This window comes from Schistocerca nitens, chromosome 8, assembly GCF_023898315.1.
Source record: "Schistocerca nitens isolate TAMUIC-IGC-003100 chromosome 8, iqSchNite1.1, whole genome shotgun sequence".
NCBI lineage: Eukaryota > Metazoa > Arthropoda > Insecta > Orthoptera > Acrididae > Schistocerca > Schistocerca nitens.
The window spans coordinates 245,025,966-245,043,508 of NC_064621.1; the positions used below are offsets into that span (position 1 = coordinate 245,025,966).

At 43.9% G+C, this 17,543-nt stretch overlaps 1 protein-coding gene across 2 annotated transcripts in view; it reads left to right on the top strand.

The window, feature by feature from the left end:
• LOC126198879 (probable 4-coumarate--CoA ligase 1) overlaps nt 1–16,710 on the top strand; it is a 143,361-nt gene extending 126,651 nt beyond the window's left edge. For both annotated transcript variants that reach the window (XM_049935483.1, XM_049935485.1), the window contains exons 7-9: nt 3,333–3,527; nt 8,858–9,023; nt 16,422–16,710. In XM_049935483.1, coding sequence (XP_049791440.1) covers nt 3,333–3,527; nt 8,858–9,023; nt 16,422–16,564 — 504 coding nt within the window. In that variant the 3' untranslated portion in view covers nt 16,565–16,710. The remainder of the gene's footprint in view (nt 1–3,332; nt 3,528–8,857; nt 9,024–16,421) is intronic.
• Nucleotides 16,711–17,543: the final 833 nt, after the last annotated feature.

Below are 17,543 nucleotides of genomic sequence, written 5' to 3' on the forward strand. Positions count from 1 at the left end.
TTATCCACAGGGGCCATAATCCTCTTAGTAGAACAATAGCTTAAGGACCTCTCAATCAAAAGAGAACAATAGGTTAAGGGCTGACATGGAACAGAACAATAGGTTTGACCCTAAATATATACTTGCCCCTGGTGTAGGCAACTGGCAGTAACAAAATGGCCTGATGCTCTCTTCATCCTACTACTAACATTTACTTGATGTCAGCCCTCAGTTGAGCCGTTCTCAACTTACGCATCGATCTGCAAGAAAATATGGTGTTTTTTAAACTCAATGTTCTCTCAATTTTTTTAAATTCATTAATTTTTTTCTAACAGTTATGTAATATCCTCCAACAGTTGTGTTCTTGGAAATTAATTCGATTAATCCTTGGAGTAGCTACTCAGCTTGTCTTGTATCATTTTCTGTGTTCTAACAAATTGGTTTGTGTCTTTAATAAATATGTTAATAAATTTATGGTGCAGTATCCTTTCACTCAACACCAGCTCTCTACCACACTGCAGCTATGAACCCATTCTATGTAATTCCAGTCCCTACAAATCACTGCCAGAACATTGTCTATGGAGATCTGTAAGACCTCCGAATTATGAGCAATGTGTCTCATACTCATCCTGCCCAAAAACCTATATAAAAATGTTTACTGTGTAACAGTGTAAGAGTAGAAAAACGTCAATGTATTCGAAAGAGGAAAGATCATGGTAGATGCTTGCCATTCTGTGCTTCATCTGAAGAACCAGCTATATTTATCAGTTGCAAAGCTGAAACGCCTGTTGATGATGTTGCTGTTTCTTCCTCTAAGCATGGAAAATCCCACAGTAAATTTCACACCCTCTGATCTCAAGAACAGTGTTTTGTAACAAATGGAAGTCAGCACCGAGAGACCTTTTTTTATTTATGTTTTACTGTTGTAACAAATTTAAAAGAAACGGTGCATGGTTTTTGTTGACCGCTGTTCAGCCAGTTAAAATATTACCGCTTCATTTCTGTACTTGTATTACCACAAATGAAATGTAGTGCATCTGTATTAGCCTAATGGCACTTGAAGCAAAAACTTTCTTTTTGGCACATAGAATAAGTCAGTTTCCTAGTGTGGCATTTCGAACGATCTTAATAAATTATTTTCTAATTTGTCTGATCTATAGTATGCGAATATCTTGTCAATATTTTGGATACAAATAAGTACTGTACAAAAACTGATACAGTGCTTTTTGATTCTCCTGACAAATTTGAGATTTGGCATTTAGAACCTTTTCCATTTCTGCTTTTGAAATGTTTCCTAAATGATTTGAATATCATACTTCTTTTAATCACTTATTCGTTAATTTAATTTCGTATTTTTTGGTCAAATAGGTATTGCATTTGAAGACGTCCGTCTCTAAAATGTGGTTCACGAATCCATGTTACTTCTGAATCAGAATTTATGCCATGGAGCTGATCGGTATGAATCTTGCACGCCTGCAAGTTGTCACTACTGGAACAATGAAACATTCCTCCCCTCCCTCACCCACATTACCTGCCTCTGAGATAAGCGCCAACTTCCTCAGCTTACGGTCGAATTCCCCAGCGTCAATCAAAATTACGCTGATTTTAAAATGTTGCTGTCTCTGTAAGAATTTTTGTTTGTTATTGAACAGAAAAACTAAACTCTTAAGAAACTACTACACTCGTGTTCACAAATTAAGGATAATGCTGATACATGATGAAACAACGCTCTGGTGGGAGGTTTGCGGGTTTAAATCACCTCGGGGTATGACCATGCAGTGCATTTGACCTGCGGTCGTCGCACGGTGGCGCTGGCAGCAGTCAACATAGCAGAGGTATGTTGGTGCATGTCAGAGTACGGTGCAGCGAGTTAAGTGTGCAGACGTTTTCAGACGTGTTAATGGTGACTGTGTGTTGAAAATGGCTCAAGGAACACATATTGACGACGTTATGAGGGGTAGAATACCAGGGCGACTGGAAGCTGGTCAAACACAGCAGGTCGTAGCGCAGGCCCTCTGTGTGTCACTAAGTGTGATCTCAAGATTATGGCAACGATTCCAGCAGACCGGAAACGTGTCCAGGCGCAACAGTACGGGACTTCCACAGTGTCCAACACCACAAGAAGACCGATATCTCACCATCAGTATCCGCAGACGGCCACGGAGTACTGCAGGTAGCCTTGCTCGGGACCTTACCGCAGCCATTGGAACAGTTGTCTCCAGACACACAGTCTACAGACGACTAAACAGACATGGTTTACTCGTCCAGAGACCTTCAAGGTGCATTCCACTGACCGCTGGTCACAGGAGAGCCCGTAAAGCCTCGTGTCAAGAACATAGTACATGGTCATTGGAACAGTGGTCCAAGGTTATGTTCACAGACGAGTCCAGGTATAGTCTGAACAGTGATTATCGCCGCGTTTTCATCTGGCGTGAACCAGGTACCAGATACCAACCCCTTAATGTCCTTGAAAGGGACCTGTATGGAAGTCATGGTTTGATGGTGTGGGGTGGGATTATGATTGGTGCACGTTCACCCCTGCATGTCTTTGACAGAGGAGCTGTAAAAGGTCAGGTGTATCAGGACGTCATTTTGGACCAGTATGTCCACCTTTTCAGGGGTACAGTGGGTCCCACCATCCCCCTGGTGGATGATAATGCACGGCACCACCGAGCTGTCAACGTGGAGGAGTACCTTGAAACAGAAGATATCAGGCGAATTGAGTGGCCTGCCTGTTCTTCAGACCTAAACCCCATCGAGCACATCTGGGAAGCTCTGGGTTGATGTATCGCTGCACGTCTTCAAACCCTACGACACTTCAGAAGCTCCGACAGGCACTGGAGCAAGAATGGGGGGCTATAACCCAGCAGCTGCTCGACCACCTGATCCAGAGTACGCCAACCCGTTCTGCGGCATGTGTACGTGTGCATGGTGATCATATCCCATATTGATGTCGGGGCACATGCGCAGGAAACAGTGGCGTTTTGTAGCACATGTGTTTCAGGACGGTTTTCTCAACTTATAACCAATATCGTGAACTTACACATCTGTGACGTGTGTGTTGCCTATGTGCCTACTCTATTAGCACCAATTTTGCGAAGTACCACGTTGTGTGGCACCACATTCTGCAATTATTCTTAATTTATGAGCATGAGTGTATAAAATGTGGCTGAGCACCGTGGACCGCACGAAAAATCTTGTATAATACTCTATATTTGCACGAAGTAAAAACACAAAAATATAAAAACTTGATTCGGGTCGCAGTTTGACCACCAGTGGTCTACAGCGCTTTCAATATACTCACTTTGTCTTGAAAGGTTACGCTCTCCAGCAGGCGCCTTTGTATGCTGCAGGTAGTGGACGTGGAGACGGGCCGAACACTGGGACCTGGCCAGGAAGGCGAGCTGCACTTCCGTGGGCCCACAGCCTGCAACGCGGTGGGCCCGGACCAGTGGTTCAACACCGGGGACATCGGACACTACGAGCCTGCCGGCTGGATATTCGTCGTGGACCGCGTCAAGGAGCTCATCAAGTTCCAGGGCATACATGTCAGTAGCCGCGCAAGCTCACTAGCGTACAGTCCACGTGCTAACGTTATTATGAGGAAAAATTCTGTTTCTAATGCTTCTTTTGTTTTCATTAAAATTACCTCAGATATAGAAAGGGAAATAAAACAAATACAGCAGGATTTCATCTGATACGGTGCTTTTTCCACTTTGTCGTCACCATTCTTCTCACACTTTTGCCAACAATGAACAGGAATCTACACTGCGGTGGTATAAACTTGAAACAGCTGCGGCCAGCCAACCTTGCTATTTTGTCGACAACATCTGAGACTTGTTCTTGACCCCCCCCCTACCACCATGAACCATGGACCTTGCCGTTGGTGGGGAGGCTTGTGTGCTTCAGCGATACAGATGGCTGTACCGTAGGTGCAACCACAACGGAGGGGTATCTGTTGAGAGGCCAGACAAACGTGTGGTTCCTGAAGAGGGGCAGCAGCCTTTTCAGTAGTTGCAGGGGCAACTGGATGATTGACTGATCTGGCCTTGTAACACTAACCAAAACGGCCTTGCTGTGCTGGTACTGCAAACGGTTGAAAGCAAGAGGAAACTACAGCCGTAACTTTTCCCGAGGGCATGCAGCTCTACTGTATGGTTAATGATGATGGCGTCCTCTTGGGTAAAATAGTCCCCCATTCAGATTCCCGGGTGGGGACTACTCAAGAGGACCTCGTTATCAGGAGAAAGAAAACTGGCGTTCTACGGATAGGAGCGTGGAATGTCAGATCCCTTAATCGGACAGGTAGGTTAGAAAATTTAAAAAGGGAAATGGATAGGTTAAAGTTAGATATAGTGGGAATTAGTGAAGTTCGGTGGCAGGAGAAACAAGACTTTTGGTCAGATGAATACAGGGTGATAAATACAAAATCAAATAGGGGTAATGCAGGAGTAGGTTTAATAATGAATAAAAAAATAGGAGTGCGGGTAAGCTACTACCAACAGCATAGTGAACGCATTATTGTGGCCAAGATAGACACGAAGCCCATGTCTACTACAGTAGTACAAGTTTATATGCCAACTAGCTCTGCAGATGATGAAGAAATTGATGAAATGTATGACGAGATAAAAGAAATTATTCAGGTAGTGAAGGGAGACGAAAATTTAATAGTCATGGGTGACTGGAATTAGAGAGTAGGAATAGGGAGAGACGGAAACATAGTGGGTGAATATGGATTGGGGAGAGAAATGAAAGAGGAAGCTGTCTGGTAGAATTTTGCACAGAGCATAACTTAATCATAGCTAACACTAGGTTCAAAAATCAAAAAATTATAAAAGAAGGTTGTATACATGGAAGAATCCTGGAGATACTAGAAGGTATCAGATAGATTATGTAATGGTAAGACAGAGATTTAGGAAACAGGTTTTAAATTGTAAGACATTTCCAGGGGCAGATGTGGATTCTGACCACAATCTATTGGTTATGAACTGCAGATTGAAACTGAAGAAACTGCAAAAAGGTGGGAATTTAAGGAGATGGGACCTGGATAAACTGAATAAACCAGAGGTTGTACAGAGTTTCAGGGAAAGCATAAGGGAACAATTGACAGGAATGGGGGAAAGAAATACAGTAGAAGAAGAATGGGTAGCTCTGAGGGATGTAGTAGTGAAGGCAGCAGAGGATCAAGTAGGTAAAAAGACGAGGGCTAGTAGAAATCCTTGGATAACCAAAGAAATATTGAATTTAATTGATGAAAGGAGAAAATAAAAAAACGCAGTAAATCAAGCAGGCAAAAAGTAGTACAAACGTCTCAAAAATGAGATCGACAGGAAGTGCAAAATGGCTACACAGGGATGGCTAGAGGACAAATGTAGGATGTAGAGGATTATCTCACGAGGGGTAAGATGGATACTGCCTACAGGAAAATTAGAGAGACCTTTGGAGAAAAGAGAGCCACTTGTATGAATATCAAGAGCTCAGATGGAAACCCAGTTCTATGGAAAGAAGGGAAAGCAGAAAGGTGGAAGGAGTATATAGATGGTCTATACAAGGGCGATGTACTTGAGGACAATATTATGGAAATGGAAGAGGATGTAGATGAAGATGAAATGGGAGATACAATACTGCGTGAAGAGTTTGACAGAGCACTGAAAGACCTGAGTCGAAACAAGGCCCCGGGAGTAGACAACATTCCATTAGAACTACTGACGGCCTTGGGAGAGCCAGTCCTGACAAAACTCTACCATCTGGTGAAAAAGATGTATGAGACAGGCGAAATACCCTCACACTTCAAGAAGAATATAATAATTCCAATCCCAAAGAAAGCAGGTGTTGACAGATGTGAAAATTACCGAACTATCAGTTTAATAAATCACAGCTGCAAAATACTAACACGAATTTTTTACAGACAAATGGAAAAACTGGTAGAAGCCGACCTCGGGGAAGATCAGTTTGGATTCCGTAGAAATGTTGGAACACGTCAGGCAATACTGACCCTACGACTTATCTTAGAAGAAAGATTAAGGAAAGGCAAACCTACATTTCTAGCATTTGTAGACATAGAGAAAGCTTTTGACAATGTTGACTGGAATACTCTCTTTCAAATTCTAAAGGTGGCGGGGGTAAAATACAGGGAGCGAAAGGCTATTTACAATTTGTACAGAAACCAGATGGCAGTTATAAGAGTCGAGGGGCACGAAAGGGAAGCAGTGGTTGGGAAGGGAGTGAGACAGGGTTGTAGCCTGTCCCCGATGTTATTCAATCTGTATATTGAGCAAGCAGTAAAGGAAACATAAAGAAAAATTCGGAGTAGGTATTAAAGTCCATGGAGAAGAAATAAAAACGTTGAGGTTCGCCGATGACATTGTAATTCTGTCAGAGACAGCAAAGGACTTGGAAGAGCAGTTGAACGGAATGGATAGTGTCTTGAAAGGAGGATATAAGATGAACATCAACAAAAGCAAAACGAGGATAATGGAATGTAGTCGAATTAAGTCGGGTGATGCTGAGGGAACTAGATTAGGAAATGAGACACTTTAAGTAGTAAAGGAGTTTTGCTATCTGGGGAGCAAAATAACTGATGATGGTCGAAGTAGAGAGGATATAAAATGTAGACTGGCAATGACAAGGAAAGCGTTTCTGAAGAAGAGAAATTTGTTAACATCGAGTATAGATTTAAGTGTCAGGAAGTCGTTTCTGAAAGTACTTGTATGGAGTGTAGCCACGTATGGAAGTGAAACATGGACGATAAATAGTTTGGACAAGTAGAGAACGTAGCTTTCGAAATGTGGTGCAACAGAAGAATGCTGAAGATTAGATGGGTAGATCACATAACTAATGAGGAGGTATTGAATAGAATTGGGGAGAAGAGGAGATTGTGGTACAACTTCACTAGAAGAAGGGATCGGTTGGTAGGACATGTTCTGAGGCATCAAGGGATCACAAATTTAGCATTGGAGGGCAGCGTAGAGGGTAAAAATCGTAGAGGGAGACCAAAAGATGAATACACTAAGCAGATTCAGAAGGGTGTAGGTTGCAGTAAGTACTGGGAGTTGAAGAAGCTTGCACTGGATAGAGTAGCATGGAGAGCTGTATCAAACCAGTCTCAGAACTGAAGACAAAAACAACAACACCTGAGACTGGAACCTGTCGACCACACAGTCCATCTTTCGTAGGCCCAAAGCCATGGAGTTCTGAAGGTGCTAAATGAGGAGTACAACAGACGTGGAATGGCAGTCCACCCACATTTGCCAATGAGTTTCATGGTCGCAAAACTGTTTGTGTATTTCTATGGCTTCTCTGAACAAGCAGGTGTGATAGCTCTTGTCTACAGCAGGTACTTCCATGTCGGCAAATGGAGGGTTAAGCTTTGACAATGCCAGCCACTTGTGCTGATGAAATTTCAGAATAATCATCGAACAAACGTCGGCCGAAGGAACCGAGACGGGAGCTGACAGGCAATTTGTTAATTGCATTTGGAATACAGGGTGTGTAAATAAAGTTTCAAGACTGGTCTCAGAACATAAAATTTATTGATTACTTTCATACATCAGACTAAAATTCTTCAGAATATGTGCCTTGAGAATGCAGGCATCGCTGCCAGCGATATTTCCACTGCTGGTAGGCTCCCTGGAACTCCTTAACCGGAATGCTGTCCAAAACCCTCGTCGAAGCCTTTTGGACCGATGTGACGCCGTCAAACTACTTCTCTTTCAGGTCTCTCTTCATTTGGCGGAACACTTGGGTCGAGGTTGGAGCTATAGGGTGGCTGCGGCAGCGCTGCCACATTGAACCGGGTCAAAAATTGAGTCCAGCGAAGCAGGTGTGAACGGTCGCCTTGTCGTGGTGGAGCACCCAGTCCTCCTCCTTCTCCTGGCGAGTTCGGTGGACTCGATCCCTTAAACGGCGGACCACTCCAGTATAATACTGACCATTGACAGTCTGTCCGATAGGCGCAAACACTTTGTGGATCACTGCTTTTGCGTCAAAGGAAGCAATGAGCATGCTTTTCACACGTGACTTGCTGATACAGGCTTTCTTCGGGTTTGTGATGAGGTGGTGTGCCACTCCAAGCTTTGCCTCTTCGACTCTGGATCGTATTCGAAGACCCAGGTCTCCTCACCAGTGACCACTTCGTCCAAAAAATCAGGTTCGGTTTGTAAACGTTCAAGCATTTCCTGCGAAACTTCCAGGCGCCAGTCCTTCTGCCCATGCAAGAGCACTTTAGGGACAAGTTCCGCACACACTTTTCTCATCATTAGATCTTCTGTCACCAGCTAAAATACAGTTTGGTGATTCTAACCCACTTCATCTGAAATTATTCTGATTCCGAACGTCGGTTACTGTTTAAAATTTGATGCATTTTGGCCAGATTTTCGTCAGTTTGCCTCGTTGAAGGTCTTCCAGAGCGTTCATTGTCCTCCAAGTCTTCGCGGCCATCTTTGAACGTGCCACATGAAAACCATGACATCTGACATGGAGTATTCTTTAGAGGCCTTCTGAGTCATTTTTAACGTTTCTGTACCGGTTCTGTTCAGTTTTACACAAAATTTGATAGAACACCGCTGCTCCAAGAGGCGCTGCATTTTGGACGCTGCGATTTCTCGACGACGTTTCGAAACACACAGTCTCTGCGCATGCGATGTTTTCACTCCAGCGTTTCGCCAGCGAATGCGGATGCTTGGCTCGCTTACCCAACACCCCCCCCACCACCTGGCGCAGGTGGCGAGACCGGTCTGCGCGCGCACCGCTACTCAGGATTAGATTTGTCTTGAAACTTTATTTACACACCCTGTATGCTGCCTTCTGAAAGTGTGCTTGTACTCAAAGTGAAGTCCCGCTGTCCAGTAAACAGTGTGTTCCCTACGTTGTTTTGCAGGTGTCACCCTCAGAGATCGAGTCTGTGCTGGTGTCGCACCCGGCCGTGGCGGACGCCGTGGTGCTGGGGAAGCCGCACCCCACAGACACGGAGCACCCCACCGGCTTCGTCGTCCTGCGCCCCGGCGCCTCCGTCACGCGACAACAGCTCGTCGACCTGGTGGCCGGTACGTAAGGGACAAGGGCCAGCGGCAGCCTACCACTGAAATCCGAAACTAGAGATTCAATACTCTGATGTCCTGAAAACAGCAAAAACCCTTGAAAACTCCCAAATTACTCAAAACTGGGGTGATGTGCACCAGCAATGAGTAATTAAGATTGCAGAGAGAAGTTACTCTCGTAGGCACAGTAGTATCATTTCTTTTCTAGCCAGACAGGTAAGTGTGGCTCTAAGCTCATTCAGTGAAGAGCCATCGACAAAAGTGGAATAGTAAAACTCGGTACTACTGTGAGCTAGAATCATGTGAGGGAGTTGGAACTGGGATCAATTATCGTTCTCAAGAAACGGGTTCGTCACACCATAACAGGAGCCAGTCGTGAGCTGGGTGTTCCGGAGGCAGTGTCTCTGATTTTCTCTAGCTGGTCGGAAAGGGTGGGAAGTTCAGGTAGGTGAGTCCAAGTGATTACCTTCTCTTCACGTCAGAAGTTTTTGATGCATTTGACTGCTAAAATCGACCACGATTATGGTATTCGTGTGTGCTTCACAACAATTAGAAATGCAGGAAAGAAGAAAACTGTCTAAAATTACTGCTATTTCTGCTAATATATAAGCAAATTTTGTTTTCTAAAACTAAGAGACTGTTATAAGGGAACGGTAAGGGTCGCAGATGGAGACTGAATTTAAAGTGCAGATAATATCGTTGGTTTTGACGAGCAGATTAGAAAGAATCGAGAACGTCTAATAAGGGAGCAGTTCTGACTTTGGCCATTTGTATTAAAAGAAAACACACTGGATTTCAAACTTGGAGTGACTCATAAAAAATCGACGTTTCCACACGGCAAGAAAACTCTTCCATTTCTCTGATTTTGAAAACAACTGCTCCGCATCCGATCTTCGTCATGACATAAGGAAATAAAGTTGTCCTTATCCTGAAGGTTGGCTTGAGCGATACAATGCTTTATTACGTATACCCATGTCGGAGCTGCTTTCCTCTGACCTCATAACTGATTTGTCGAGCCAGTTATAGGAGAGCCTACAGTCCAACGTAGAATCCAAATCACAGCGCAGTTTGACATTATTCACATTAATATATCGTTTGCGGAAGTGAAAGAAGCGATAACTGACGAACAAAAAGTCACAAGACCACCTGGGGTCGAACCCGGAATTATGCCCATTGAAGACCGACAATGACCCACTCAGTAATAATCCACGTCTGCGTCTATCTAAAGGCAATATATTTCGCCTACATTAGCAGTAATAATATCATCAGAGAAAATGTTATGTAAATAAAGTATAGAACAACACTCAAAGCGAAAGTGATATTCCTCTTTTTTCGCAAAATTAGCAACTCTTCCGTCTTCTGACAGCCTCCTGTGACGCTGGCGCAGTGCTAGGGCTTCGCATAGTCTGATGAATACCGATATCTTTTTCACCATGCCGATGGGAGGGCGCAAATCCGTCTTCTTCCAGGGAAACAGCTCCTGAGGGACGGAGATAAGCTGGCGGTAGCTCCATTATGATCTGGAGAACATTCACGTGGGCATCCGTGTGTCCAGTGGAGGTCGTGCAAGTCATCATGACGGCCAAGGAGAACTGTAGACTGGCTGCAGACCACGTACACCCCTTCATGACCATCGTGTTTCTCTGCGGCAGTGGCATTTTCCAACAAGACAATGCGCCATGTCACAAGATCAGGAGAGAGACGGACTGGGTCGTGGGACACAGTGGCGAGTTCCAGTTGATGTAGTGCCCCCCCCCCCCCCCCCTATCTCGCCAGATTTGGATCCGACTGAACACATCTGGGATGTGATTCAACGTGACGTCACAACTCGCCCCCCCCCCTCGTCCACGGAATTTAAGGGGATTAGGTGACTTGGGTGCGCAGATATGGTGCCAGACCCCTCCAGCGACTTCCCGAGGTCTCATTGCTTCCATGCCATGACACGTTGCCGCTGCCATCCTTGTCAAAAGTGGACATATCGGCTATTAGGTAGGTAATAATAAATTTCTGGCTTATCAGTGTATTACCGGCAGCTACAATGCAACGACTGCGAGCCCATTGATGTTGTCAGCAGAGGAAAACACGGAAACTACACTTGCTTTAAGCTGTACCTCGGAAAAAAAAGCTAACGGGTCGGCCTGTAAGACAAAGACCTAGAGACACCCAATCTTTGCGTAGACAAAGTAGTAGGAATAATGTGGACATCAGTAATGATAATTCTATTGCTGTTTCGAAACAGACATTTAGATGTGCACTGAATGCAATTCCAAATAATTTTGAGAGTTATAACTGCAGTTTGATGAATTTACAATGCTGATTTTGTGATGCAAAACATTTCGCAACTGACGTTACTTTACGTGATACAACGACGTTTAAGTTGTATTGTCATAAGGGAAATATAATTTACCGCTGTTAACACAAATTTATTTTTCAACGCACTGTATGAAGGCTCACTTCAAATGATCAAACAATTAAAGAGAAATCAAAGAATTATTTCAACAATACTCGTATTCGTAGCTATAAAACAGTATTTGCTGTGGTCAGCTCTGAGACTAAAATTTCAGACACAATTTTACGTGGAGTGTATCAATGCAAGATATGTCATGTCCAATGAGTTCAACGTATGGTCGTTCTCCCTGTGATGGGCAGTTATATTTTTATGACATCGACACAACTGGTCGAATTTCGACTACATGTGATACTAGTAAACATAATTTTGCAGAACATTAGGAACTGTTTCCCTATTTAATATAAGCCGATATGTTTACATCTACATTCTCACTGACCAAGTGTTGCCCTTTGTTCTACAACTTCATGATGAGTACGCTGGAGATACTGGTATTTTCCAAGATGACAACAGCCGTGTTCGTAGCGCTGAACGCTGACGGCTCTGGGGTGGCGAACGTTCAGGAACCGTATCCCACTACGACTGGTGCGTTAAATGACCCCATCTTCATCCCATACAAAATGTCTGGTGAAACGTAGCAATAAACATGCACGTTGCTTTGCGGCATTCGGGGATCCAATCACTGAGTTCCTTCTGATAGTTATGGCATACATGAAGCAACTTGTCGCCTCCCTTCCTCGCCAAACTGAGGCCGTTACCGAGGCTTGAAGCCGTGTTACATAGCATTATCGTGATGTTCCTTCAAAGGGGGATTTTCTCTTCGGTTGCTTATGAAGCAAATTTTCTAAATATCTTCGAAGGAAATGATCGCCTTTATGTATAAAAAAAGACTACGTGTCTACACTAAATTTCTAGGACTTAAAGACTTGACATTTAGAAGAAAAACGTAGTGTTAAACTAATATTTCGGACATATACTCGCAGTTCAATCTAACGGATGCGGGTTGCGCGCTGTCCAACGAGTATTGGGAAAGTTGCGTGTTGAGCCCAAAAAGAAGGTAGGGAAAAATATTGAGTATGTGATAGACCATGGTTAATGCGATCTCCATTTCGAAAACTGGTTTTGATGAATTAGTTTCTTCGTGTGAAGGTCCACAGCCTCGCCTTAATTTCTGAATGATAAAAACATTTTTAAAATCCACGTAGGCTGACAGATTCCATACGCTAGGTGGTTTTTATCGTATCATCTATCACATTCCATGTGGCCATTTTCAAATGCAGATGCATCGGTCATACGTGTGTCATATTTGTGATGCAGGGGGCGTTCAATAAGTAATGCAACACACGTTTTCACCGGCCAATTTCGATTGAACAAATGCGGGAGAATACACTACAGGAAGGGTTGGACAACATAGTCCTGCCAATACGTCTCACGAAGTGAGAAAATGTGAGCAATTATAAGAGCGACAGATTTTTTCTCCGCAAATTTCGATTAAAAAAATGCGGAATTCGTTGTGGTACATCGACGAATATTCCCGATTCAGTATCTATAGTTTCATATAAAGTTCCGACAGGAGGTGCCACTACCGTGGCCTTAAGAATGACGGCTGTAGCGGAGGTGCGTTCCAAGCAGAAAGCTCTTTGTTACGGAGTTTCTTTTCTCGGAAAACCAGAGCATTGCGGATATTCATAGGCGCTTGCAGAATCTCTACGGAGACATGGCAGTAAACAAAAGCACGGTGAGTCGTTGGGTGGTCATAGAGAACAAGGTCGCGCAAACCCGTTCGATCTCCCGCGTGCCGACCGTCCGCACACAGCTACGGCTCCTGCAATGCTGGGGCGTGCAGACACTAGTCCGAGGTGACCAACGGACCACAAACATCTCGCTGCGCAACTGGACGGCTCTGTTGCTAGTACTGACGCACTCGTCCATAAGTTGGGGTACTCAAAGACGTGTGCCCTCCGGGTTCCTCGCCGCATAACAGAAGACCATAAAAACCAACGAAGGACCATCTGTGCAGAACTGCTTGCGAGGTACAGGGCTGATAGTGACCATTTTTTGCCGAATATAGTCACAGGCGATGAAAGATGGGTTCATCACTTCGAACCGGAAACAAATCAATGCCACACCACCCTTCCTCCGAAGAAAAAGTTCAAAGCCACTCTCTCTGCCGGTAAAGGCATGTCGATGGTCTTCTGGGTCTCTGACGGGATTATTCTGTCCTCCCTTATGTGCAACGATCAACTCTGAATGTATTGTGCTACCCTCCAGAAACTGAAGAAACGACGTCAGCCTGTTCGTCGCCACAAAGATGCAAATGATCGTCTCCTTCTCCATCACAATGCAAGGCCTCGCAAGTCTGCGCACCCGACAGGAGCTCAGTCTTCCTCACCCACCTTACAGCCAGCATCTCAGACCTTCAGCCTTCCCACTCTTTGGCCCAATGATAGACGCACTCCGCAGGAAGCAGTAGTCGATCATGGGGAAGTGATTGATGCACCAAGAGGCTGGGTACGACTTGGATCAGTACAGTGATATCATGTGGCCATACAGGCCCACATGAGGTGGCGTAAGACCGTAGCAACGAACGGAGATTGCCAAAACTGGCCAGCAATGTAATGTGATACACGACGAAAGGTCTACCGTATAAAGAGTTTTTCAGCCTAGGTGAATGTTTAAAATAGTATTACCGTTCATAAATGATTTTTTGTAGTTCTCCACGTTAGTTAGTCCTGTATACGCCTCAACTGTTCCGTACTGCGAAAGACATCCATTTGATCCATTTCGTTACTGTGATGAAGCCTTCGTCCCCTCTCCTTTCCCATTCCTTTATACTTCAGGATGTATCATATCAGTGGATCCCTTCTTTAGTCAAGTTGTGCCATAAATTTCTCTCCTCCCCAATTAAATTAAGTATTTCTTTATTACTTATCCAGTATACCATCCAATCATCATCATTTTTCTGTAGCACCACATCGCCAGACTGCATTTCAAATCCTCTCCACTTATGCCATCACTTACTTTACTACACGGATGTCAAAACTTATTTACTACTTTCACTGTCTCATTTCATAATCTAATTCCCTCAGCATCGCCTGTATTCATTGCATTCCATTATCCTTGCTTTACTTTTATTCGTGTTAATATTACAATTTTTTTTTTCAGGACTCCACCCATTCCGTTCAACTACTCTTCCAAGCCTTTGCTTTCTCTGATAGAATAACATTATCATAGGCAGAACTTAATGTTTTCTCATTTCTTCTCCGTTAACTTTGTTCACCTCTCACCCTTGGTTTTCTTTTCTGTTTCATCGAGGTACAGATTGAATAAAATTGCGGTTAGGCTAGAGTTATATCTCCCGCCTGTCTAAATTACTACGTCCCTTTCATTCCTTTTGAATCTTATAACTACAGTCTGGTTTCAACAGAAATCATAGGTAAACTTTCGCCTTGTGTATTTTATTGCTGGTATCTTCAGAATTTCAAAAAGTGTATCCAGTCAACATCGTCAAAAAGCTTATCTAAATCTACAAATATATATACAGGGTGTTACAAAAAGATACGGCCAAACATTCAGGAAACGTTCCTCACACACAAAGAAAGACAATATTTTATCTGGACATGTGTCCGGAAACGCTTACTTTCCATGTTAGAGCTCATTTTATTACTTCTCTCTAAATCACATTAATCATGGAATGGAAACACACAGCAACAGAACGTACCAGCGTGACTTCAAACACTTTGTTACAAGAAATGTTCAAAATGTCCTCCGTTAGCGAGGATACATGCATCCACCCTACGTCGCACGGAATCCCTGATGCGCTGATGCAGCCCTGGAGAATGGCGTATTGTATCACAGCCGTCCACAATACGAGCACGAAGAGTCTCTACATTTGGTACCGGGGTTGCGTAGACAAGAGCTTTCAAATGCCCCCATAAATGAAAGTCAAGAGTGTTGAGGTCAGGATAGCGTGGAGGCCAACGAATTGGTCCGCCTCTACGAATCCATCGGTCACCGAATCTGTTGTTGAGAAGCGTACGAACACTTCGACTGAAATGTGCAGGAGCTCCATCGTGCATGAGCCACATGTTGTGTCGTACTTGTAAAGGCACATGTTCTAGTAGCACAGGTAGAGTATCCCGTATGAAATCATGATAACGTGCTCCATTGAGCGTAGGTGGAAGAAAGAAACTAAAATGAGCTCTAACGTGGAAATTAAGCGTTTCCGGACACATGTCCACATAACATCTTTTCTTTATTTGTGTGTGAGGAATGTTTCCTGAAAGTTTGGCCATACCTTTTTGTAACACCCTGTATAATGTGACGTCGACCAAAAATCCATTCAATCCGAAATGGCGAGTAAGGGGTTCATGGGTACCGACGCCGTGCTAGCAGTGTGTAACAAGCTGGGATTTTTGTCGGATGGGAAGCGTACTCGAATGGCCGAAGCGGTCAAAGCGGTCGATGGAGTCAAGCGGGAGATCCGGGTTCGAGTCCCAATCCGACACAAATTTTCACCTGTTACCATCGATTCATTTCGATGCCAGATGCTTTTAATGACCTTTGAATAAATAAATGGAAAGGGGCTGGTCATATAGTGAGACAAAGGATGGGAGATGGACGAAGAATGTGTTGGATTCCACGTGATGAGAAAAGAGCTAGAAGTTAATCTCATGGAAAATGGATTAAAAATATAAAAATAAGCATAAAAAATATGGATGCCAAAGGCAGATGACGGTAACGTGTGCAGGATCTTGGAATAGCTTTGTATCCAGTAGTGGACGATAAGAGGTTAATGATGAACTGTGAAGTTTATTTTGGTCCTTTTAGCGTTACTGTTGTATGCTTGCTGTTTTGAGAGAAATGTATGTCAGTGGTAGTGCATTAATCAAAATACGTTTCCTTCCTAACTGATAAGATGATTTAGTTTTTTTACCTGTGTTTATGCGATATGTGTTGCGTGTCAGTCCTATTGCATTAAATGCACGAAAAATATAACCATAAATTTGTCTGTCTGAAAAGCAACGATGAAACGGCACCCTGTGTGTGTGTTCCAGACAAGCTGTCCAGCTACCCGTACAAGCACCTACGGGGCGGCGTCCACTTTGTGTCGTCCATCCCTAGGACCGTGGTGGGCAAAGTGAAGAGGGCGAACCTCCTGCAGACTCTCACCGCACAAGCCGAGCAGACGGCGCAGTGACGGCAAACGTCGTATCAGCCAGTGATCTGAGAGCACTCGCAAGTAGTCACGGGCGAGTCAGGAGAGTTCCCTAGTATTCTACTGTGGTATCAAAGCATTACTCATGTGACAAAGTGATTAACACATCTCGGGTTTCCTTATTAATAAAGTCGTAATTGTCTATACGTGCAGTTTATTCATTAATGTAAACTCCACACTCCTTGACCTGCCCATTACAGAAGCGATTGGCATTCTTCTCCACTCCACTACACTGAAAATAAAGCATACAAACAGCTAAGTCAGAAATAATTATTCCGCGAATTGTGGAGATTTGGAGGTTACAATTGCCGTGCGGGATTAGCCGATCGGTCTGGGCGCTGCAGTCATGGACTGTTCGGCTGGTCCCGGCGGACATTCGAGTCCTCCGTCGAGCATGGGTGTGTATGTTTGTCCTTAGGATAATTTAGGTTAAGTAGTGTGTTAGCTTCTGATGACCTTAGCAGTTAAGTCTCATAAGATTTCACATAAATTTTAACATTTTGGAGGTTACAATTAGGATCTAACAGTCATCTGCAGCATAGATGACGATTAATGTGATAACGATAATGATGGCGAATATGGTGTTCATGCCGAGTTCGACACGCTACGTTGCCCACAAGCGAATCCAAAATTTGGACATTACCGATATCTAAACGCGTAGATAAATGTCACGGCGGTTCACTTTATTACGTGACCAGGTATGGTAATTGTGGGGACTCGTGTCGCAGAAGACTCGTTTTAGATATCTTCCGACGCTAAGACCATTGGGGAACACCACTGACACAATGACAGGAGAGAATACATGTTCTGCGTTTACTACAGACACTGATAAATAACAGAAGCATCACAGTCTGGGAATGAAATGGCTCGGCAATTGGAAAAACGTCGAAGTACCCGCGACGGCACTATCCGTAAATAAAACGTGTAAATTGCATAAATTCGCTGTGAAATTCTTATAATA